The sequence below is a fragment of the Leopardus geoffroyi genome, chromosome A2 (genome assembly GCF_018350155.1).
Source record: "Leopardus geoffroyi isolate Oge1 chromosome A2, O.geoffroyi_Oge1_pat1.0, whole genome shotgun sequence".
In the NCBI taxonomy this organism is placed as follows: domain Eukaryota; kingdom Metazoa; phylum Chordata; class Mammalia; order Carnivora; family Felidae; genus Leopardus; species Leopardus geoffroyi.
The window spans coordinates 18,883,660-18,908,656 of NC_059331.1; the positions used below are offsets into that span (position 1 = coordinate 18,883,660).

At 48.6% G+C, this 24,997-nt stretch overlaps 2 protein-coding genes across 3 annotated transcripts; one reads left to right on the forward strand and one right to left on the reverse strand.

Moving 5' to 3' along the window:
• Positions 1 to 946: 946 nt before the first annotated feature.
• On the reverse strand, positions 947 to 24,938 carry LOC123607504 (TRAF interacting protein). Of its 2 annotated transcripts, XM_045496893.1 has the most exons (15): positions 23,479 to 24,938; positions 16,864 to 16,921; positions 16,263 to 16,346; positions 13,947 to 13,986; positions 13,228 to 13,355; positions 11,922 to 12,016; positions 11,317 to 11,430; positions 10,244 to 10,331; positions 9,532 to 9,621; positions 9,046 to 9,134; positions 4,274 to 4,429; positions 2,379 to 2,427; positions 1,951 to 2,100; positions 1,782 to 1,832; positions 947 to 1,571 (listed from the first exon to the last, which is right to left on the reverse strand). In XM_045496893.1, the coding sequence occupies exons 1-15, from the start codon at positions 23,772 to 23,774 to the stop codon at positions 1,452 to 1,454; spliced, it is 1,608 nt and encodes a 535-aa protein (XP_045352849.1). In that variant the 5' UTR covers positions 23,775 to 24,938; the 3' UTR covers positions 947 to 1,451. The 2 variants fall into 2 exon arrangements, with proteins under 2 accessions (XP_045352849.1, XP_045352850.1); XM_045496894.1 differs by lacking the exons at positions 13,228 to 13,355; positions 13,947 to 13,986.
• LOC123607506 (small nuclear ribonucleoprotein G-like) lies at positions 21,591 to 22,088 on the forward strand. Its single transcript, XM_045496898.1, has one exon. The coding sequence runs from the start codon at positions 21,718 to 21,720 to the stop codon at positions 21,910 to 21,912; it is 195 nt and encodes a 64-aa protein (XP_045352854.1). The 5' UTR covers positions 21,591 to 21,717; the 3' UTR covers positions 21,913 to 22,088.
• Positions 24,939 to 24,997: the final 59 nt, after the last annotated feature.

Here is a 24,997-nt window from a genome sequence, read left to right on the forward strand (position 1 = left end):
TGTCCCTACTTTAAAGAAGTTGGACACAGAAAGGCTGGGTAATTTGCCTAAGATCACTCAGCTGATAAGGAGCACTATTGGTCAGCCGCTGGCTGCACCCTTAACTTGGTGCTGCACTTCCCCTCACCAAACCTCCTTGGTTCAAGGCAGCAGCAAAGGGGTCCAGATCCCGTAACCAAGAGCATTACTTCCTCCCTGTGAGGCTCACTCCTCCAGATGTACTGGGGGCAGCTGGGCATGCTCAGCCTGAACCATGAGGGCACTCACCCTCATTCTCTGTGCCAGGCCCATGGTGGGCCCTGCAGAGGCAGATGAACTCCCATGCAGTAGTCAGAGAGGGAAGTTTAGGAGGCCTCACCCAAGCTAGAGGTCAAGAAAGGAAGTCTTCTAGGAGAAAGTGCTCTTGAAGTTAAGACCCAAAGGTCGCTGATTATTTGTCTTGCTTGCTGTGAGCCCCCTGTATGGCTATACCTGTTTACCCATTTGCTTTCCTGCCTATGGCATTTGGGCTGTGCCTAGGCTAGAGGCTGTGAACAAAACTGCAGTGATAGCATTCCTGCTGGAGTCTCCCTGTGTCCTATGAGGGGACACATGCCTAAGGATAGGATTTCTCAGTGTGAGCCGAGGTGAAGGTCCCACTTTAGAATCTTATGCGAGGGGCGCCTGGGTGGCGCAGTCGGTTAAGCGTCCGACTTCAGCCAGGTCACGATCTCGCGGTCCGGGAGTTCGAGCCCCGCGTCAGGCTCTGGGCTGATGGCTCAGAGCCTGGAGCCTGTTTCCGATTCTGTGTCTCCCTCTCTCTCTGCCCCTCCCCCGTTCATGCTCTGTCTCTCTCTGTCCCAAAAATAAAATAAACGTTGAAAAAAAAATATTAAAAAAAAAAAGAAACTTATGCGAAATGGTTTTCTAAAGTGTTGGTGCAAATTTACACTCCCAGAGCCAGGAAGAAAGTATTCTATCTTTTTTATTTTACATAGAAATCTTCCCCCCTATCCTCTCCCACCACCATCCCCTCGTTCCCCACCCTGCTTGGCTCCGGCCATGCCTAGCAGCAAGTCAGAAGCTGGCAGAAGCATGGGCAGGCTGAAATTGCCTGAGAAGCCTTGAGCACTTTGGTCCATACAGTCAACAAAAGACCTGGAGAACCAGAAGCAGCCCGGCTACATCTGGCTATACACAAGAGCCTTTAACAGACAGCAGGTCCTGCTGGTCTCACATCGGCAACCACATGTAGGCCCAGTACGGTAGACCCAGTATGGTGGGGGTGGGCAGGGTAAGTTCAGGAAAAGCACAGTTCCTGGGCCTCACCCTCATCCCCATCTTTTCATCTACCCTTGCCCTCAGGGCTGGTCCCGGAGGAGGGGCCATGCCCCCAAAACCTCCTGCTGAGCCAGTCCAGGCCTATAAGTTGGAGGCGTATATCTGGCCACTGATCAGACTCACTGTTCTCACTACCACAAGAAGGTGTCCAGTTTGGCCTGGGAGGGAGGGAGCACTGTCCTTGCCTTGACTCTCTGCTTAGCCTTGGGCTTGGGCTTAACAGGCAGTGGGCGGATCATAGTTGTGTCAGTCTGAAGAAGATGTCAAGGAAGAGGCCTAAAGAAGAGACTGAATGCAGGGCAGCAAAGGCTCAGACTTGGAGGGGGGAAGCTCTGCTATACTGAGCGAGGTCAGGCTCTGCACACCTGAGGCTGCAGCCACTGCCAGGCTAGGGTCTGAGGGTACAGGTGAGGGATGGTGTGGGTAGCTCAGCTCAGCCCAGTGCCACAGAACAAGGATACAGGTTGGATGAATTTTGTCCGACCTCCAAGACCATCGAAGCCAGTCCTTACCTAAGGCGGAAGGAAGAAGTGAGTGGGCCAGGTTAAGAAGCTAGGAAGCTGGCCCCCCACTGTCCCCCTCCCCCGCCCAGAGGGCTGGCATTTGCCACTTGTGGGAAGCCATACTCACGGCATCTGTGCTGCGACGGGGCTCTGCTTTGGCCCTCTTGGGCTGTTTCTGGCCTAGGACAGCATTCCGGATGAAGACAGGAAAGGCACTAGCCAGCTCCTCATCTGGCTCTCCCATACAGCGCTGGCCACCCAGCGAGAGCTGGGACTCCTGGGGTGGGGGAGTCCCCAAAGGCAGACTTGACGAGAGAGATGGCAGCAAAGGAGGGGGCGGGTAGGGGTGGTAGAGCAGGACCAGGATCTCTGATGCTTCACCAGGAGGCAGATAGGATAATGAATAGAGTTCCCAGGGTGGCTCCATAGTGTCTTAGCCCCAGGCCAGGAGTCAGAGGCCTCTGGCAACACCCTGCCCTTTCAGAAGTCCCGCTTTACACTCAGTTCTGGCAAGGGTTGGATGGTGACTGCCTGACTTCTTCAGGGAAACCTTACCTGCTTGGGGTCATTGGGCATCTTCTTGGGGATGTCCTGAACAGGAGAGCTGTGAGAGCAAGACACAAAGACAAGAGGCAGGTGAGCAAGATATAGGGCCTGGTGAGCCAGGCTCAGCACATGGCCCTTGGGGAACCACCATGTGGCATTGCTGCTGTAATGGCTGTGCTGGGCAAGGCACCTCAGTGAGCCCCACCCCAAGTGCAGGTCTGTGAACAGCTGCCAGAGTGGAGGAGGAATGGGAAGTTGGACCATTTTTCAATTTTGTGGCTTCCACTCGGGGCCAAGCCAATTCCAATCCTCCCCAAGGCCTCAAGTGCCTCACTATGTCCTGGGTTCTATGTGTGGCTGGAGGCCCAGCTGATTCACCAACCACACGGGGAAAGCCAGTCATGTTCTGATATAGGCAGAGGGCACCTCGTGATCTCAGACTTAGCCTTGTCTGCCCAGAGAGGGGCTACCATCTCCACAATACCCTCAGTAGATAGTCTATCAAGTACTCTCACAACACAGGGCTAGGCCATCTTCTTAGGTAATCTGTGCAGGCACAGTCTGGGGTATAATGAATTATGGCCCCAAGCCCCGGCCCTTCACTCATAGCTCCAGAGCTAGACACAGTGTTTCCACCCAATCCCTGGGGACACTAACAGCTGAATACCCTCTCCTGGTATTTTCCCAGAGGGGGTAGCAGGAGGGTGACCTAAAGGCTGACCCTGTGGTTTCTCATAGCCATGAGGACAAGGGCAGGGTCAGTCTTGTCAACTCTGGATCCCTTCATTCCTGTCCCTATAGCCTGTGGTGAGGCTACATGAAAGCCATGGGAAGATTCTCCACTTGCTGCAAGTTTGGCTCTGGGGAGGCTGATCCAAGGGGGCAGCATCCTGGATTCCCTCACACTCACTGCAGGCCCTCAAGATGATAAAAATGTCTCTAAAAGGCCTGGCAGTCTGCAGGCCCCAGGTGTCCACTTTCACCCTTTACAGCTAGAGAAAAGACAACATGAAGAAGCCAGGGTGTGCAGCAGGCACTAACAGGCCCTGTGACTACAGCCCACATGCCCAAGGCTTGCTTCCCACTGCTACCAGGCCTGGCCCTATACAGCACGGGTACCTCCACCCCTGAGGGTGGGGAGAGGTGAAGAGCTCAGCTGGCTCTCCCTTTTGCTCTCTCCCTGGGCCTCTTCCATTTTCACTGCCTAACACCTCAATTTCTTTCTCTCACGTCCAAAGGTTTTGATTAGGAGGAAACCGCTCAGCCCTTGACCCCCTCACCTGAGTAGCATATACCTACATGTACGTAGGGGAGTAGTTCTTGTCTTCCTGATGAACTATACTCGCCCTGTGTGGCCAAGGAGACAACCTCCCCATTCCCAGTCCCACTGGGTCCCTTGTGCAGGTCCTGCCCATCCCACTACAGCTCCCCACAGCTTCTCAAGCCTGCCCCTGTGGGCTACCCCCTTAGATGATGGGGCCCTGGGCACCATGATCTGAGATGGTCCTCAAGCATGAGCCCAAGAGGCACACAATGGAAGAAGAACTTCAGAGTCCCTGGCTCAGGACTCTGGTGGGCAGGCATTCAAGATATGGGGAGTACACACATACCCCAACACCATCAACCTAGACCTGCCCCTACTGGGACCCCTGTGTTCTCTCCAACTCACATCCCAACACCTTTGCTTGAAGGGTGATAGTGATGACTGAAAGAAGCGAAAAGGGCTTTGCCCACAGTGAGTACTCAGGAAAGGGAAGAAGAGGTGGCTAGAACCAAAGTAATAGTCAACCCCAGGTGACCCTCACTGCCCTGTCAGCCACTCAGAGCAACTATGGCAGGGCCTACAGAGACCTCTTGGTCATCCTGCCTCCAGGCTGTGGACATGGCCAGGCACTACCACTTACTGGGCTATCTCTTGGCAGAGCTTCTTGGCACGGCCCTGCTGGATGCTGGCAGGCTGGGCTGGAGGGGTGTCCACATCAAAGGTGGCATTGAGGTCAATATCATCACCGAAGGCTGGTCGGCGAAGCTTCAGGTTCAGCATTTCCAAAGGGGCTGGGCTATAAGCAGAGATGGCCTGGTTACTCTGGACCACCGTGGCAGTTCAGAAGGACAACAGTCTCTGCAGCATCAGAGATGGCTTGGTTCCAGGGGTCTGGAGCCCACACATGGCCCAGGGCCACCTTGCAAGGAAGCCTGAATCTCTACAGAAAAAAAAACCACTTGGCTTAGTGCTTCACACCATAGTGGGACCAGTGAAAGTCTTCAAGACATGGAAGGAAGCAAGCAAAACCACACACAAAACCCAAGTGTACAAACAAAAGGTTACTGCCTTTTGACCAAACAGCCTCAACTCTCAGAATGCAGTACAAGGGGCCAGAGATGTGACCACAGATTGATGTAGATGGCACATAGCCCAATATTGGAAATGGTCAAAATGACTCTCCTAGGGAGCTGGCACTTTCATAGCTTGACTATGATACAGATATTATAGTAGTGTTTCTGGAAAGTAAACTAAGTAACATGGGGAAATGCTCATATGTTGCATTTATAAAGTAATATGAGGGGTACCTGTGTGGTTCAGTTTGTTGAACATCCAACTCTTGATTTTGGCTCAAGTCATGATCCTAGGGTATGGGATTGAGCCCCGTGTCAGGCTCTGTGCTGAGCGTGGAGCCTGCTTAAGAGTCAGTCTCTCTCTCTCTCTCTCTCTCTCTCTCTCTCTCCCTCCCTCCCTCTGCTGCTCTCCCCAACTTGTGCACTCTCTCTAAAAAAAATAATAGTAGGGGCGCCTGGGTGGCACAGTCGGTTAAGCATCCGACTTCAGCCAGGTCACGATCTCGTGGTCCGTGAGTTCGAGCCCTGCGTCCGGCTCTGGGCTGATGGCTCGGAGCCTGGAGCCTGTTTCCAATTCTGTGTCTCCCTCTCTCTCTGCCCCTCCCCCGTTCATGCTCTGTCTCTCTCTGTCCCAAAAATAAATAAACATTGAAAAAAAAAAAATTTAAAAAATAAAAATAAAAAAATAAAAAAATAAAAAAAATAATAGTAATAAAATAATAAAAAGTAATATAGAACTCTGGGACACCTGGGTGGCTCAGTCAGTTAAGTGTTAAGTGACTCTTGGTGTTGGCTCAGGTCATGGTCTCACAGTTCATGAGTTCGAACCCGACATCAGGCTCTGTGCTGACCGTGTGGAACCTACGTGGGATTCTGTCTGTCCCCTTCTCTCTCTCTGCCCCTCCCGCGCTTGCTCTCTAAATAAATAAACTTTAAAAAAAGAGAGGGGCGCCTGGGTGGCGCAGTCGGTTAAGCGTCCGACTTCAGCCAGGTCACAATCTCGCGGTCCGGGAGTTCGAGCCCCGCGTCAGGCTCTGGGCTGATGGCTCAGAGCCTGGAGCCTGTTTCCGATTCTGTGTCTCCCTCTCTCTCTGCCCCTCCCCCGTTCATGCTCTGTCTCTTTCTGACCCAAAAATAAATAAACGTTGAAAAAAAAATTTTTTTAAATAAATAAATAAAGAGAGAGAGAGAGAGGGGCACCTGGGTGGCTCAGTTGGTTGAGCGTCTGACGTCGGCTCAGGTCATGATCTCACAGCTCTGTGAGTTTGAGCCCCCAAAGGGCTCTGTGTTGATGGCTTGGAGCCTGGAGCCTGCTTCAGATTCTGTGTCTCCCTCTTTCTCTGCCCCTAACCCACTCGCATTCTGTCTCTGTCTCTCTCAAAAATAAACAAACATGGGGCGCCTGGGTGGCGCAGTCGGTTAAGCCTCTGACTTCAGCCAGGTCACGATCTCGCGGTCCGGGAGTTCGAGCCCTGCGTCGGGCTCTGGGCTGATGGCTCAGAGCCTGGAGCCTGTTTCCGATTCTGTGTCTCCCTCTCTCTCTGCCCCTCCCCCGTTCATGCTCTGTCTCTCTCTGTCCCAAAAATAAATAAATGTTGAAAAAAAAAATTTTTTTTTAATAAATAAATAAATAAATAAATAAATATTAAAACAAATTAAAAAAAATAAAATAAAAAAGAGAGAGAAAGAAAAAAAGAAAATTGCAGCCAATAGGATTTTTCTAGCCCATGCAGGCCTGGTGGCGTTCCCTAGATCCTGTGGTCAGAAAACTCTGGGGAATGGCAGGGCAGCCCCAAGAACATCCCTATTTCCTTCCCTTAGGAAGGAACCTTTTCAGGGCTGCCCAAAGCCCTACGCCCATCGCTCAAGGACAAGGAGATGCACTGTAAGGGTATTAGTCACTGGCCAGGAGCCCAATGGGGCATGCAGATTGGAGAAAAGGGAATTACCTACACTGATTTGGATGGGTAAGCAATGTGGGAAGATTAGACTCTCTCTTCCTTTCCCTGGCCAGGTCCCTGAACGCTCTACCCTCTCTTGCCTGCAAGTGAAAACAAAGGTTGCACAAATACACCTCAAACCAACGCCATGCTGGTTGTTTTGCTTCCCCCACTGGGATCCACAGCATAAAGCAGCAGCCAGGAGCACTCATGACAACGTTTTTGTAGTATCTGTTATTCTGCCAATATCTACCAACCCCAGCAAGTCCTCTGCTACTATCTACCACCCCAGAGGGTCAATAAACCTCATCACACCCTGCTCTCCGCAGCCATGCGACAACCCCCTGCCAGCCCGAGCTGCATGCCCTGGTGGCTCCTATGTGCCTCATCCCTGAGCCAGGGCTCACCCCTCACTGAAGCTTCTAGATACAAATGGCACAAGCGCCACTTTTCTTGCCATGGGATTTGGCCTGTCGTAGTATGTGGTCAGGGGGTTTTGGGGCTTAGCCATCTAAGCCCCCAGCTTGCCTATCCCACCAGAACACAAGCTCCAAGAGAACCGAGAGGGCCATACATGCAGCATGCACTCAGTAAGAACCTGTTATGGAAGTTTAGGCCTCACTCTAGCCTGGAGTGGTAAAGAAAGTAAGCAAAAGCAAGTATGCAAAGTCTCTGGGAGCCTGGAGGCGTGCCTCACTGTGGATGCTGGATACAGAGGACAAGCATGTGGAAACACCCTGAGGACCATCAAATGGGAAGTGTAGGGAGCACCGTGGAGCTTGTAGATAGCAGCCTTGAGTGATATCCTAGCAAAAGAATTTTTACTTCCTGCTGAGAAAGCTTAAATTCTAAATGTTTGAACACATGAGATGGTCTTTGAGACTATCAGCTCCCTAACTGTCAAGCTTCTGACAGGGCCCTTGTGCTACCTGGGGGTCCAAGCTGGCATGGCCAATGGGCTCTGAGGGTGGAGTGCAGAGGAAGGACCAGACACACAGGCTAGTTCATCAAAATCAGCCACACACTGGACTTCACCGTCAGTCATGTGCCCATCACATCCCCACAGCCATTTCTCAGTCCAACCCAAGCTGGGGTGGGCAGGCAGCTCTGGCTCCATAAAGAGACATGGAAGGTCTGAGGTAAGAAAGAAAGCAAAGGTTGAAGAACTAAAGGTCCAATGAGAATGAGAAGCTGGCTTGTTGGCACTCACTCCTCTGTGCAGATGCTATGGTGTAGGGAAAAGATGGTGCATGTAAAGAGGCTGGTGGTGAGGGACACAGATTAAGATGTGGCTCCCAGTCTACTCATAGCTGGGTGTGTATGTATTGAGTGGTCCAGGCTCTGGCAAGACTCTAGAGCACCTCTGTGGCCCATGGCACCTGACACAACATCTAAATAAATACTACTTGTGCAGAGGAGGATGAGCTTACTCCTGCTGAGGAGGCTAGGGAAGGCTCTGCAGGGCAACTGACCCATCAGTGTGGACAGGAGCTGACATACAAAAAGGCCCAGAAATGGGAAGGCAAGGGATATTCTGCTTGGTTTGACAGTATTATTTGGCTGAAGCCTAAAGATCTACTATAGCCCCCAGGCTGGCTCTAAGAGTGTGTTGGCATAGTGCAAGAAGGTCTGGGAGTGTTTGGTGGGGGAGGAATGATGTGATACCCAGGGGCTGATAAGCTGGGCAGACAAGAGGAGCAGGAAGACGGGTCACAATCCTTACGTGGGGGTGGTGGTAAGGGGTAAGATCAGGAAGTACCCCGGAGGTTAAATGGGCAGACTCCAGCAACTCATCAGATATGGGGAAGGAGCATAAAGATTTTCCAAAGGACATTAAAAAGTGGCTCAAATACAAGGCTGGGACGCTGGGTTACATGCTTTCTGTCTGGGGCATCAGCTGGGCAGCTAGGTAGGACATCCCTGATGCTCTCATCTAGTTGGCTTCTGTGAAACACCCAGAGAGGAATGGGCAGCCAGTCCTGGCAGGGACACCCATCCCCCTGCCTCTTGGCTCCCTCTGCTGGAAGCTTTAATGCACACATTCCTGAGACCATAGGGGAATTATTTTGGTGACTGGTTTCGTGTTTGTTTCAGAATCTGGGGTGGACAGATGCATTCAGTAAGCATTCCATAAACAGGATTCCTGAAGACAGTCCATGCTCCTTCCCCTTCCCCTTCCCTGCCCATCCCTAGGTCCCCTATGGCCTACCCTGGCCTCTCGTTAGAGCCCAGAACTTGCCTCAAAGCTGTTTTCCCACCAAATCTTGGCTGTGTCCCAGGGCAGGAGGCTCACAGCCTACAGGCCCACATGGACCACCCACCCGACCAAAGCCAGGAGTAGTGAAGACCCTTACCAAAGAGTTCTTCCAGCTTATGACCACCCCAGAAGGTCAACAAACCTCTCTAAAACCAGGCGGTTGACAGTCTCACTGTCCACTGGTGGCAGGTTCAGGGTTTCCTGCAGCATCGATAGCTTTTTTTTCAGGCTCTTGGGAAAGGAAAGAGAAGAGTGTGAAAGGGAGGCTGAGGCAGCAAGACTGGAGAGACTGCCAAGGACACGAGCAACATGCATCCTGGGAACAGACCAAGATCTGAACCCCAACATCAGGCTCAAGAGGCCAGGAATACCCAGCCTCAGAACCCCTCTCTGGGGAAGCCTCCCCTCTGGTGACCCTGGGGACATAGGTACAAGACAGGTGCTGTCTGTCCCCTACTGAGAAGGCCCAGGCTCCAAATCAGGGTCAAAGTGCATATCCTGACCCACTCTGACCCAGGAAGATAAAGGGAACCCACAACCACTGCCACTGACTGGGGCACAGGTTCCCAGGCTTTTGGAGCACACACAAAATACTCCTCATTCCCGTCTGGCCAGGGATGTCACTTACTGTGATTTCCTTGTCAGCACTCTGTAAGTCCTTCTGCGCTGACCTCAGCTCCAACCTTGTCTGGTCTAGTTCAGAGTAGACTGTCTGCAACTGTAAGAAAGTGTAGGGAGTAAAGGACAAGCCAACAGGTGGCCCTGTGCTCTGCCTCCACCTGCTGCTACCTAGTGCATGCTCGTAGGAGCCCAGAGTCCAGAAGAGTCTGAGGACACAAGGAGAGACTCTGGCCTTGTGGGGCAGGGCTTTAATCCGTCAATGTCCATCTGGAGCTGCCCAGGAACAAGGCCTTCGTTCTATGCCCAATAGTCCACGGATGCACTGGGCCCAGAAATAAAACAGCTGTGCTGACTGAACCAGGTTCCAAGTAGGTTCCTCCTACTTTGGGCCTGGTACAAAAATAGGCCTCGGACACTGGCACCTTAGGGATCTGTGCTCTCCAGCCAGCTAAGAGGTGCCTAGGAACCAGGAAGAATAGAGGGGAGTGTAACCGTGCGCATACTGGGGGAGAGCCCTGTGTGAACTGCCAGCCTTGGTGGGCCAGCCACAGAGCCAGAGCCAGAGCCCAGTAAGGCCCAGTAACCAGTCTCTGTGAGTCACCCAATAGCCCCATGGAGTCCGTTGTGCCATCCAGCCCCATGGCTTTGCTCAGGAGACAGGAACGAGCATGACAAAAGGACAGCCACCTCTCCCCTCATCTTCTGCTCCCCACTGTTACCTTGCTTTTGGAAGAAAATAAGTCCTTCTTCAGTTTGTCAGCCAGCTCCCCTGAGGCCTTCCGTGCCTCTTTTAGATTCTCATACTCTCTACAAGGGGACCAGGAAAAGAGATGTCAGAATAGGACATGCTGCTGGTCAGAATGAGCCACAGCACCAAGCAAACACAAAGCCCAGGCTGTCCCCTAGGCCGGTTCTCATTCCTACTCTGACACCTGAGCGCAACAGGGTAATGTTTTGGGGGGTCCTGCAAGGAGAGCTGGGGAGTCTCTATCCCCTGTCTGTCGTGCAGGCACCGGTGATTTGAGAGGATGCGCAGCAAGCCCTGCCCTTGTTAAGGTCTCACAAAGAGGCTCCCTACCTCATCTGGGTCTCACAGGAGATATCTGGGATCCCATGCCTGTCAGCCAAGTTGTCCCTTTCCCCCAGTCTCACCTCCATGATAGTGGAGAATCTGAGCCAAATTTCTGATGTAAATCAGGCAGAGTCAGTAAATGCTGATGGGAAATAGGCTCCATTTATCATGATGGGGTTTATATAGCTCAGAGAGTGGTGCCGACCCTCTTAGAAATAACACTTATAGGGGCGCCTGGGTGGCTCAGTTGGTTAGGCGTCTGACTTCGGCTCAGGTCATCATCTCGCAGTCTGTGGGTTCGAGCCCCGCGTTGGGCTCTGTGCTGACCGCTCAGAGCCTGGAGCCTGTTTCGGATTCTGTGTCTCCCTCTCTCTCTGACCCTCCCCCATTCATGCTCTGTCTCTCTCTGTCTCAAAAATAAATAAACGTTAAGAAAATAAATAAATAAAAAGAAATAACACTTATAATTCACACTCATTCTTTCAATAGCCCTATGAGGCAAATTATTACTATCTCCATTCAGGAAGCTGTGGGTCAGAGGCTAAGAGACTGGCTCCTGGCCACATTGTGAGAGGTGGGGTCAAGGTGCAAACTGAGGCAGCATAGCTCCTGAGCTTGCCCCTTAACTCTGCCTGCTCTGCTTTGCAAGAGATGGAGAGCAGACGGATTGGGTGCCGTGGCTTAGCTCCTGGGCTGGGTCAGAGGGGCCAGAGTACACACTTCTTGAGGGACACGCAGTACACAGCCAGCTGCTCCACCGCTGACTGTCCCACACCCATGTCTCGGATCATCTCCTCCACCTCGGGCCGCTGGCTCTGGAGTAGGAGCTCAATCCTGAAAAACACCCAACCCACGGCATTTAAAATCTGGAGGCTGATGGGTAGGTACCCAGTACAGCTCTGCTTCCCTTTGCTGTTGTTGCTATGGTAACAGCCTGAGCTGCCAGCATGCTCTAGCAGGCGGGTCTATCCAAAGAAAGGCCCCACAGCAGAGCTGAACACAGCTGTAGGGATGCTGCTGGGGAAGAATGGGTGCTGACAGCTCCTCAAGGTCAGGAATCCGTAGAGAAAGGTTTTTGGAGCAAAAAACCTGCCAGGTTGTCAGGCCACAGGCAACAGAACAGGGAGGAGTGAGGCAAGGGCCCCCATGGGAAGCAGAGGTCAAGCAAGGAGACCTGTGCCCATACCCAGCTGGCCTGAGCCCCATGTGGCCTATGGAGAGACATGAACCACAGAGGTGACCCAATCCCCCTGTAGTCCTGAGAGTTGTGCCACCTGGGAGCCACAGGAGCAAGGGCAGAGGGCAGTCCCTAGCTCCAAGCTCACCTCTCCATGGTCTTCATCTTGGTCCTGAGCCGGCGGGCCTCCTCCTGTGCTTGTTTGGTTTCATCCTGCTGCTGCTCCAAGTACTTCATCTGTTTCTGAAGAACACACACATCCATACATACCTGTTGCTTGGACAATCCCAGGGACGATGGCTAAAGTCATCAGGAGAACTGTCTCCTTTTCAAAATGCTGATAACCATGTGTCCCCAGCCCCCAGGGAGGAAGGCGCCTGGGCCCCTCTGTTTGTGCTTTTTCTGCTACGAGGCCTTAGGCCAACTGTTTCCTTAGCTCTCTGCTTGCTTCCTCCTGAGATATATTATCACAGGCACAGCCCACTGCAACCATCTACAGGCCCATTGTGGGCTGCCAAGGTCCTGTGGCTTAAGGGCTCATGGTGCATGTTGTATAGGAAGGTGAAGAAACACAGATCCAGGCCTCGCTATCCACCATCTAGACCCATGGACAGTTACCAGGATAGAAGAGCCGAGACAGAGGCAGCTGGCCAGGCTGTCCTCAGCACAAACCACTCCATCTCTGACCTGGGAATGCCATCAAAGACTCCTGCTGTGCAGCTAGGTACTGATTCACTCCTTCCCTCCCACTGGCCAGGCCATGTGATCCAGCCCAGCCACCAAGCAGGAACAGAGACAACGAACACCTGGGGCCCTATCTGTTCACAAAGATGGCTCCCTTTCCCTTACAAATGGCATCCAGCAAGGACTGCTCCTTCCTACGAGGCCAGCATATCAATTGTGGGTTCAGATCAATCGCCTCATGCCCCTTAGAGAGCAAGAGGCTCACCAACCCAGGCTGATACAAAATTCATCTGGGTCTAGAGCTGCTTGCTCTGCAGGCTTTGATCTGCCTGGTCAGCTCAGCACAGCCGACTTCAAAGGGCCCCTGCTCCTCCCTGGGATGCTGTTTGATCTGGCTCCAGAGAGCAACCCAGCCAAGGACTAGAGTGCTAATGGAAGGTTCTTTGGTCTGGCTTCATCAGTGGAGTACAAACCACTTTTGGAAACAAGGTCCAGCCTCACCTAGGTCTTGGCTAAGCAGCCCCTCCAAGAAGCCCTGGGAAGTCCTCACCTGTCCGAACTACCTAGTACAAAATCCAGAAGTGTAGCCAATATGGCTCTTTGTTTATAGGCTGGATGGGCACAATATGGGAGGCCTGGGGGAAAAGGGATTTGCCTCCATTTTACAACTGTATAAATGAAGGTAATGACAAAGATAAGCCCAGAGTGGTGAGCTCAGGACCAGGCTATATCTCCCAACCAACTTGTGCCCACAGAACCTGAGGACCAACCTTGAGGGTGGAGCATAGCATTTCGGCCTTGTCTAAAGCCTTCTGCAGAGATTCCACAGTGGCGTTGCGCTCTTCCAAGGTGTCCCGCAGAGTGTCGATGATGACCTGGCTATCCCTTTTCTCCTTCTCTGGAGTGGGGGGTGGGGGAGGGGAAGGTCCATTCACCCATCAGCATAAGAACCTTAGACCTTAGGTTCCAGCCCCCCACCACAGAGCCAAGTAAGGAAAAGTCTCAGGTCAGCAATTGGGTGGCCCGCTTCTCTCTCTAGCATGCACCAAACCAGGGAAGCTGAGCCAGAGTTTCTTCATTCAGGGGATGAGACCCTCTTTCTGCTGCTTGGAACTACTTGAGTAAAGATTTCACTGCTCCCCACTCCCATGGGTAGAGTTAATTCATCATCTCAGAACTCAATCAGGTTTCCAGCCAAACCCTCTCCTACAAATACTCTGTCCCATTAGGTAGCTCCCTCCCGGCCTGGGTCCTGGGCAGAAAGCCTCAGACAAAAAGAAGAAGCTCACCTAATCTAGATGGACAGCTTTAGGCACCTCCTTTTCCTTTCCTTTCCTGCCAATCACAAGACCTGGCAAAACTCTTGGAAATACAAAGCAGGGAGAGCCCCTAGCTTCACCAGAAGACTGGAGGCCTTCCTCCCAAGGATCTCTCCCTTCAGGACCTGGGTCAGGGACTTCCCAGGGCCACCTATCTCCTACTAACTCACCTTTCTGGGAAAGCTGGGCTCTGATATTATCCAGTTCATTCTGTAAGGCAATAGCCACAATAAGCAATAGAAAGGCATCATAGCTGGCTTCCACACAGCACCCCAAAAGGCATAAAGGGAGATCCAGGAAGGGACAATGAGGTCTGTAGGTCCAGGGAGGCACAGACCCTGCTGTATGTCACAGCCAAGCTAAGCCAACAGTGTAGAGATACATCTTGCTTTATCTCTGTACTTTTCTGAAAAGTAGGTGAGGTGGAGAAAAATAATCTCTGGTAGAAGACCCTGGGACAGGGAGAGAGGCAGAAGAGGGGCAAGAGAAGTGAAGTTGGACCTGTGTGATCAGTCTCACAGCAAAGGATTCCATCATTTCCTTGGCCCTGTGTTGGCCTGGCCCTTCCCCTCTCCAGGCTTCAGCTGCACTCACCAGGGACACAGAGTTGGGATGCCCAGGGACCTTGGGTCATCACTCCTTCCCTCCACCCTTGCTTCACAATCTACTTCTCTTCAAGCTCTAAGCTGGCTCTGTATACCATGAATCTCCCAACCTTAATAAGGTAGGTGAGCTGGGACAACTTTGTATCTCTGGATGAAACCTCACATGTGCTAGGCTCTAACCAGACTATTCTGAGGGTCAAATGAACCTCTCAAAGCCTGTGCATAAGTTACACAGCCACTGCCGTAGAACCACTGAGAGGCTGGGGCAGAACTGAGCCCAGACTCCATTCAGGAATTCAAAGCACTCAACACCCCCATAGGCAAGAGAAGTACCTACTGCATAAGCAGGAAAACCAGGCTCTGCAGAACTGAAAGGCTTGGCCAAGGGTTCAGGATGGTAGCTGGATGGAATCCAGGCAAATCTTCCTCCAGATCACCTTTCCCGGGTCAATATAAGACTCAGGATTTTACATGTGACCAATACTAAAGCCCAGCCCCAGTGGGTGGATAAGCCCCCTAGTGTCAAAATCCCCACCCAGGACTCTGGGGCAAAAGCTTTTGGTAGCTGGACTGGTCACTGTGGGAAGAACATCCTAGAGTGCAAGTGGTGGGTAGAGAAGGGCATGCATGGGCTGCAGAGGACAGACACCAACCCAAAGCTCCCCCAAGTCCCCTGGCTTTTTTTTTTTTTATACCTGGCAGGGTACCTTCCAAGCCCTTGCTCCAAACTACTCAAGACATTGTCTCTCCCTCTCCTAGACCTGGCTTTGAAAGCCAGAAAGAAACGAAGCTGCCTTTGTTGTCTTTATCACAGGGAGGATGCGGCTTAAAACCAGGAGCAGTTACCATGACAATGAACATGTTGGCTTTAAGCACAAAAGCTCTACCTTCTTGAAGCAGTAAGGTTCCAAGGACATCATCCACCCCCCACCCCCCACCCCAGCCCAAAGCCAAATGAACCCAGGACTGACAGATGCCCAGCAAGTTAACCCTCAGAGTCCAGGTTCATTGTGAACCCCAATCCCACTTTCTTGAGAGGTTTCTACCAATCTAGCCCTCTGGTACACAAAGAAAGCTAAATCTTGGACTTGGGGGAATAAGTGTAGGAGGGAATCCACCCATTCTCCCCAGCAATGTGGGCTCACATCCTGATTCCAGGGGTTCTGCCCTCTATTCCTGATCTGGGAAAGACTCAGTCACCTGGATATACACCAAGCTTTCTCACAGTTTTGAGGCACAGCCATGTTTGTGAATAGTGGGTCCACACATCTTCTCTGTGGGGACTAGAAGAGTTTTCTAATCTGTCCAAGCAGCAAAGTGGGCTGGGAAGGATGGCTGTAGAACCTCTGCAAGGTGAGAGAAACTCAGGAGAGATATTTTGGCCTTTGTTGGGAATTACTCTAAAATCCCAAAGGGAAGGTTCACAGTCAAGAGGCTCCCTTCCTTCAGGGGCGCCTGGGTGGCTCAATTGGTTAAGTGTCTGACTTCGGCTCAGGTCATGATCTCACGGTTTGTGAGTTCAAGCCCTGCGTCAGGCTCTGTGCTGACAGCTCAGAGCCTAGAGCTTGCTTCAGATGCTGTGTCTCCCACTCTCTCCCCTTCTCCACTCACTCTCTGTCTCGCAAAAATGAATAAACGTTAAAAAAAATACATTTTTTTTTTTTTAAAGAAAACAGTCTTCCTTCTTCCCTAACAGTGTATTTCTCCAATGACTGGTCTTATCATCACTTCTCCTCTGCTCTCCTCCCCTCTGCCTTGAAACCTCTACAAAATCTCCCTCCAGACTCCATCGTGACACTCTAGGTACCCACCCTGGGTGGGAGCAGAAAGTAAATTCTCAAGGGGCTTGGAGTTCAGTAGAATGACATAAATCCCAGGTACCTTTAAGAATTCTGCATCTAAGACACTCTCCTCCTCTTGGGCAAGGTCAAAGAAGAGCTTATTGATAATGGTTCTTTTGCCAACCTGGATAGAAGGACAAGATAGAGTATGAGTATATAGCTGGGTCACGTGCAAGGACAGGGATATACATGCAACCTAACGTGCAGCCAGGCCTATTCTCAGGCCCAACTTTTCACAACACTTCCCTTGGAATCAGATGAACTCTGTAACCCTATAGTTTCCCTAAGCTGGCGCCACCACTTTGGTGGTTACTAAAGTCATGTCACCACAAACCCATGTGGTAACTACTCAAAAGATACCCCAGCTCTAAGTGCTTTGAGGAAATGGGGAAAGGTAGAGAAGGAGGCCAGATTTACCTAGGTGAAGACTAGCCCAGGCAATAAGTCCACCTGCTAGCTACTCATAGGCATAAGCAGGCCTCCTGAGCCACTCAAAAGCACAAGTAAGGTTTGATCAGCCTCAAACCATGAGGGTCCAAAAAGGTCAGATATTGCTCAGTTTCAGAGATCTTTCCTTATTTCTGCTTCCTGGCAAGTAAAAGATATCTTCAGCTGAAGTGTTTTCACCCCACCACCCTCACCTGGATTCGGCACTGTGGGCAGGTCCGACTTGGTGCTGTCTCAAACCACTGAATTAGGCTGGAATGAGAAGCAGAAAAGCAGACTGGTGAGCCTTTGCTTGGGTAGAGACACATAGAGCAGGTAGCCACCCCAACCACAACAGGGTCTGACTTGTTCTTTCTTGACCCAGAGCCTGCCCACATAGGAGGGCGGTTACCACAGGTGGTACAGCACATCCCATAAGGCCTGACTGGGACAAGCACTCTGGGACAAGTCCCTTTTTTTGGCCCTGTTGGTGTGGCCCTCCTTACCCCTCAGCTGCTCTTTTGTCAACATTCTAGGCTTGGACTAAAGAGCAGCAGTCAAAGCACAGGATCCCTCAGAGATAGGGATTCTAATAACACACCCACTTTAAGCTAGGATTCCCAAGGGCTACACTTTCAGAGTAAGGGTAAACTAGAAGTAAATGCAAGTAGTGGTAAAAGTAAAATACTGTCCAGCTTTGCATCGTCTATCTGAGTGGTCCAACAAAACCTCAAGCCTTAAACTTTAATTAGTCTCCTACTAGTAGACTCTCCCACCAGGAAACAGGGAGAAACAGAGGTCTTTCTGTTTCTGGGATACCATCATCCCAGGCCTCAAAGTTTTTCTATAAATAATTTTTCATAGGGGTGTCTGGGTGGCTCAGTTGGTTGAACATCTGACTCTTGACTTCGGCTCAGGTCATGATCCCAGGGTCATGGGATCGAGCCCCACGTCAGGTTCCATGCTGAATATGGAGCCCGCTTAAGATTCTCTCTCTCTGCCCCTCTCCCCTGCTCGTTCACTCTCTCTTAAAAAAAAAAAAAATTCATATGCTATGTACAAGATATAATCAAAGCTAGCCATGCGCAATGGAATACTATATGGCAACGAGAAAGAATGAGTCTACAACTAGGAACAATATTACAGATGAATCACATATACACAACATTGAGGAAGACAAACCAGATACGAAAAAGGTATACTGCATATGACTCCATTTACATAAAGTAAATGCTTTAGTTTTCTTAAAGTAAAGTCATACAAGGAAAAGAGCATTACAAGTGCAAACCAGAACATATCCAGCAAGACTTCAGATGTGGGAATTGTCATATACAACATAACACATTATACTAAAGAAATAAAAATCAAAACTGAAAATATCATTAGAGGAGTACCTGTTTGGCTCAGTCAGTAGAGCATGTGATTCTTGATCTTAGGGTTGTGAGTTAGAGCCCCATGTTGGGGGTAGAGTTTACTTTAAAAAAGAAAAAAAAGGGGGTGCCTTGGTGGCTCGGTCAGTTAAGCATCCAACTTTGGCTCAGGGCATGATCTCACGGTTCGTGAGTTTGAGCCCCACGTTAGGCTCTGTGCTTACAGCTCAGAGCCTGGAGCCTGCTTCAGATTCTGTGTTTCCCTCTCTCTCTGCCCCTCCCCTGCTTGCGCTCTCTCTGTCTCTCAAAAATAAATAAACATTAATAAAAGAAAAAAAAGAAAAAAACAGGGCACCTGGCTTAGTTGGTTAAGTGCCTGACTATTGATTTCAGCTCAGGTCATGATCTCACAGTTCATGGGTTTGAGCCCCACATTGGGCTCTTCGCTGACAGTGTGGAGCCTGTTTGGGATTCTCCCTCTCCTCCTCTCTTTCTGCCCCTCTCCCATTTATACATGCTCTCTCTCTCTCCCAAGAATAAATAAATAAATTAAAAATCAATCAATCTATCTATCAATCAATGGGAAACAAAGAAAATATCAGTAGAGAACTACAAAATAAAAGGTGACATGGCAGAATTTAATAAGAACCAAAGAAATTCTAAAACAAAAAAGTGGCCAAAATCAATAATTAAATGGATCAGTTTAATGGCAGTTTAGGCATAGTTGAAGAATTAGTAAAACAAAAAGATAGGTTAGAGAAAACATTGAGAATTAAAAAGATGGAAAAATGGGGGTGCCGAGCTGGTTCAGTCAGTAGAGTGTGCAACTCTTGATCCCAGGGTCATGAGTTCAAGCTCCATGTTGAGCATGGAGCCTCAAGATAGAAAAATATATAAGAGATTATAAAAGATATAGAAGATATTGTGAGAAGATCTAGCATACATATGATAAGGAGCTTCAAAAAGAAAGTATTAGGTAGAATTATGCCTTTTCCCCAAGAAGTCTATGTCCTAATTTCTCAAACCTGTGAATATGTTACCATTCATGACAAGAGTAATTTTACAGATGTGATTAAGGATCTTGAGATGGGGAGATTATCCAGGTGTGCCCCCATGTAATCACAAGAGTCCTTAAGTTAAGTGTCAGAGTCATACAAAGAGATTTGAAGATGTAACCCTGCTGGCTTTGAAGATGGGGAGAACAGGGCCATAAGCCAAGAAAGGTATATTCCCACATTGACTATAACCCAGTAAACCCATTTTCGACTTCTGACCCCTGGAACTACAACATAATAAATTTGTGCTGTTTTAAACCACTAAGTTAGTAGTAATTTGTTATAACAGAAATAAGAAACTAATATGAAAAGAAAAGAGATAATGGGATAGAGGCAATACATGAAGATAATAATAATGGCTGATAACTTTCCAAAATTGAAGAAACCATTCCATAAGTTAAAGAAATATAATGAATCCCAAGCAGGATAAGTAAAAATGGTAACAAAAAGAGAGCTGAAGTGGCTATGTTACTGTAAGGCAAAATAGACTTTATATCAAAAAAAGTTACACAGGTCACGATCTCACGGTTCGTGGGTTCGAGCCCTGAATTGGGCTCTGTGCTCACAGCTCAGAGCCTGGAGCCTGTTTCAGATTCTGCATCTCCCTCTCTCTCTGCCCCTTCCCGACTTGCGCTCTGTCTCCCTCTGTCTCAAAAATGAATAAACATTAAAAAAAATTTTTTTAAGTTACAAAAAACAAAAACAAAAATAAATTAATTAATTAAAAGGGGCACCTGGGTGGCTCAGCTCGTTAAGCCTCCAACTCTTGATTGCAGCTCCAGTCATGATATCACGGTTCGTGAGACAGAGCCCCGTGTTGGTCTCGGTACTGGCAGTGCAGAGCCTGCTTGGGATTCTCTCTCTCCCACTCTCTCTGCCCTCCCTTCTCTCAAAATAAATGATCTCTCTTTCCCCCTGCCTCTGCCCTTCTCCCCTGCTCCCATATTCATTCTCTCTGTCTCTCTCTCTCTTTCAAAAATAAATAAATAAATAAATAAATAAATAAATAAATAAATAAATAAAAAACATATATGAACCTAACAACAAAGACCAAAAATATATGAAAGAAAACTGGACAGAATTAAAGAGAACAATAGACAGTTCTACAATAAAACTTGGGGAGGTCAATACCCCACACCTTTAATAATGGGTAGGACAATCAGATAATCAATAAGGAAATAGAGGACTTAGACAACACTATAAACCAACTAGATCCAACAGACAAATACTCCACCCAATAATAGCAGAATACACATTTTTATCAAGTGCACATGAAATATTTCTCCAGTATAGACCATATGTTGGGTCATAAAACAAGTATTAATAAATTTTAAAAGGTTGAAATTACACAAAGTATCTTTTCTGATCACAATGGAACAAAACTGAAAATAAGTAACAGGAAAAAAAATGGAAAATTCACAAAATATGTGGAAGTTAAACAACACACTATTAAACAACCAATGGGTCAAAGAAGAAACCACAGGGAAATCAGAAAATACCTTGAGATGAATGAAAATGAAAACACAACATACCAAAATTTATAGAATACATTGAAAGCACACTAAGAGGGAAGAGACAGCTGTAAACACACACACTAAACAAAACAAAACAAAAACAAACAAACAAAAAACACACCCATTAGGATAACTATTATGAAAAACAAAACAAAAACAGAAAATAACAAGAGTTGACCAGGATGTGGAGAAATAGGGCCCTTGCGCATTGTTGGTGGGAATGTAAAATGGTGCAGTTGATGTGGAAAACAGTAAAGCAGTTTCTCAAAAAATTAAACACAGAATTACCATTTGATCCAGCCATTCCACCTCTGGGTTTAGCCCAAAATAAATGAAAGCAGGGACTCGAACAGATACTTCTACACTAATTCATAGTAGCATTACTCATACTAGCCAAAACATGTAAACAACCCAAGGTCCATTAACAGATGAGGAGAAAAACAAAATGTGGTATTTCCATATAATTGAATATTATTTGGTCATAAAAGGAATGAAATTCTGATGCATGCTACAACATGGATTAACCTTAAAAACATTATGCTTGGTGAAGTAAGCAAAACTCAAAAGAACAAATATTGTATGATTCCACTTATATGAGGTACCTAGAATAGGAAAATTCAAGGAAACAGTGTAAAGGGGCACTTGGGTGGCTCAGTTGGTTAAGCTTCTGACTTGATATCAATTCAGGTCATGATCTCATGGTTCATAAGATGGAGCCCCACATGGGGCTCTGTGCTGACAGTATAGATCCTGCTTGGGATTCTTGCTCGCTTGCTCTCTCTCTCTCTCTGCCCTCCCCACTTGCTCTCTCTATCCCTAAATAAATAAACAAACAAATAAATAAATAAACTAAAAAAAAAAAAAAAAAAAAGAGACAAAGGGTGAAATAGAAGTTTCCAGGAGCTGTGGGGAACAGGGAATGGAGAATTGTTGTTTAATTGGTACAGTGTTTCTGTTTGGAATGATGGGAAAGTTCTGGAAATAGAAAGTGGTAATGGTTACACAGCATTGTGAATGTATTTAATATCAGTGAACTGTACGCTTAAAAATGGTTAAAATGGAAGGCATCTTTGAGCTTACCAATTAAACATCATGAGCAAAGCTCACCCTCCCAAATTAAAAAAAGAATTATGGACAAGAAGTTATCGTTGAAATTAAATGGTGGCAGATATGTCCAAGGAATGCTGCAGGGATTTGATCCCTATAAGAATCTTGTGATAGATAAATGTGTGCAGATGATAACTAGCAGGCAACAGAACAATACTGGAATGGTGGTAATAGGAGGGAACAGTATAATCATATTAGAAGTCTTGGAACGAGTATAAACAAAGGCTGTGTTCACCAGAGAAATCAACTGCTTCCACTTGTCCCCTCTCCAAAGGGTCCATTTTACTATAATAGAAAAACTGGGTCATGTACATTTTCATATTGAAATTCTTTGTTAAATAAACTTTTGCGATAGTCAAAAACAGTTGACGTGGCAAATCTTATGTGATGTATAATTTACCACAATAAAAAAAAAGAAGGTTTTACAATAGCCAAGGTATGGAAGCAACCCAAGCGTCCACTGATAGATACACAAAGAAGGCATAGCATACCTGTGCACACATGCACATGCACACACACGTGCACAGGCGCACACACTGGAATATTACTCAGCCATAGAAAAGAATGAGATCTTGCCATCGGTGACAACATGGATGGACCTAGAGGGTATTATGCTAAATGAAATAAGTCAGAGATTTCACTTTTATGTGGAATCTAAAAAACAAAACAAACAAAAAACCAGACTCTTAAATACAAGGAACAAACTGGTGGTTGCCAGAGGTAAGGTGGGCGGGGGGATGGGTGAAATAAAGGGAATTAAGAGGTACAAATTTCCAGTCATAAGATAAATAGGTCATGGAAAAGTACAACATAGGAAATATGCTCAGTAATAACTGTTGTATGGTGAAAGATGGTTACTACGATTATCGTGGTAAGCATCAAGTAATGTATACAACTATTGGATCCAAATGTTGTACACCCGAAACTAATATAATATAGTATGTCAATTATATTTCAATTTTTAAATAGGAGCTCTGAATCAGCCAGTTCACAGCTGCTGGGGGAATCTTTCCTCACCAGCTGTACATTCAACAGAACGGTCCTATAGGGACAGCAGGACTTGACCAGGGAGCACCTCCTTGCCCTTCCATGTTAACTTGGGTTACCTGGCATCAATGAATACTCTGGAGTGTCTGACCAAGGAGATGACTCTGGATAGAATTATCCCAAACCATCAAGCAAACCATAACAAATCGGATAGCCAGAGGCCTACCACGTTATCTCAAACAAATAAAAGGGCTCATTAATTTGGCAAAAGTTGGGCACCTAGGTTACTCAGTCAGTGAAGTGTCCCACTCTTGATTTCCGCTCAGGTCATGACCGCACAGTTCAGGAGATAAAGCCCAGCACCCAGCTCTGTGCTGACAGCGTATAGTCGGCTTGGGATTCTCTCTCTACTACCCCTCTCCTGCTTGCTTTCTCTCTCTCAAAATAAATAAATATATAAAAAATTTTTTTTAATCTTTTTTTTTTTAATAAAAAAACAGCAAAAATTCACCTCCGACCAGATTAATAGTTTTGAGGTCACATCACTTTGCAAGCTGACCAAGAAATCCTCTACTCTATCCGCACTGAGCCAACTCTGTTACCCTGGACTCAGCTCAGTTGTTACCTCCTCTGGGAAGCCTGCCCTGACCTGCCTCTGCCCAGGTGGGGAATCTACCTTGGGGCTCCATCTAGTTCCGTCTTAATCACCTGTTTGGGCTCCGCCCAGAGACCCGACACCCCACAGTACTGTAGCCATACTAGGCCGAGCGCCCAGCCCCGACACAGCAGTCACTCACCACTGTAGGTGGAAGGTATGGCCGCAGTGGATGGCGGCCACATCTCGGGAGTGGTCAAAGAAGTCGGAGCAGATGGTGCACAGCGCACGGATAGGCATGATGACTGGTCCTAAGGGGGTCAGGCAGCCAAGGAAACCTCGACGGGTCCAGCTTTGCGACCGCGCCCCCACCCCCGTCCCCGCCTCTCCGCAGGCTTCAAATTTGGCTCCACTGCGGGACTTCCGGGAGTGGACCGGAAGTGGTGGCAGCAAGGTAGAGGCGGAGCCTGAAGGCTGGGTCCCGATTGGACGAACCATAGGGGGCAGGGCTTAACGGCCGTAGAGAATCCTGGGGCTGAGCGCGAACCTGGGTCTGTCAGCGGTAACTGTCTAGTGGTTCCCTTAAGGATTTGGCACGTAGCGGCAGCAGCCACGCCGCCAGCCGTTCCCCTTTCTGGAGGAAGACACGGCATTATGCTCCTAAGCCAGATCTGGTGCCAGGAACGCCGGGCACGGCGCTATTCTCTCAGGGCAGCCTTCTCTGCATTTCGGGAGTGTGGAGAAGACCGAAGCTGTAGGGGAATGGGACGATGAGGAGCAGTCCCCTGGGCTCTGGGCAGTGCTCAGCCGTACACCTGGAAGCCCGTAGTTCCCGCCCTCTCAGTCCTCAGCTCTGGGTGATTTTAGAAAGATGGACACAGGTCTAACCACTCAGGACACCCTAAGCTCACTCTTGGCTTTATTCAAGCAAGTCATGATGATCCCTCAGTTTGGAGGTGGCAAGGCCTGTACCCTGACTTTAGCTCTTAGCTCCCAAGAGGATCAGCATGCCTCCGAACTGTACTAGGGTTGGAATTTTAGAAGCCCAGATGCTTCACAGAACAGTGACTAACAAACCCTTTTTCTGATTTCCACATCAGAGAAGTTATCTTTGGAGTCCTCCCTGAGTAAGAGCAGCATCCCTGGTGAATTCACCTGGGCAAGTCAGGGCTGGAACAATTCTTCCTATGAGTTCTCATGCTTAACTCTTTTTTAGCAGTGTTAATACCCTCTCCCCAGAAGAAACCTTCTGTAAAGCCCCGTGATATAAAGCTTATTTTTCCACCAGAATTAGACCCAGAGTGAAGTTCTTTGAGCCTATGTGGAAAGCACAGGTGTTGTTCACAGGGAGGAGGAATCAACACAAAGGGTAGCATAGAACCTTTGTGCAATGCCCACCCTGCACCCTCTCCCCAACTCTGGGAAGCCCACTTTGGCCATGGGCAAGGTCTCTACCTACGGTGGTTGCCCCATGGTGGCCTCCAGTTGTATGCCTAAGTCAAGACAAGGGTTCTTGTTCAACAGGACTTGTTAGAACAGCAGCCCAGAGGTTATTCTTTGGCACAAGCCCAGGAAAGGACTCCCCATCCATAAGGATTTCTAGAGTCCGGAAGACCCGCCACAATCAAGGAACACACAGTGGTAAAGGATGATCTGCACTCTCAGCCCAAGCAATCCTCATGGCACTGAGCACAGACCAATACCTGTGAACCTGCTCCCAG

Bases quoted from the DNA above. Each gene is read 5' to 3' on its own strand.
- LOC123607506 (XM_045496898.1), top strand. From the start codon at position 21,718: ATGGACAAGAAGTTATCGTTGAAATTAAATGGTGGCAGATATGTCCAA.
- LOC123607504 (XM_045496893.1), bottom strand. From the start codon at position 23,774: ATGGTTCGTCCAATCGGGACCCAGCCTTCAGGCTCCGCCTCTACCTTG. The intron at 9,135-9,531 runs GTAAGTGACATC...TCCTTTCCCAAG, and splicing joins GTGCTGACAAGGAAATCACA to AGCCTGAAAAAAAAGCTATC. The intron at 2,101-2,378 runs GTAAGGTTTCCC...CCCCCACCCCAG, and splicing joins TGCCCAATGACCCCAAGCAG to GAGTCCCAGCTCTCGCTGGG.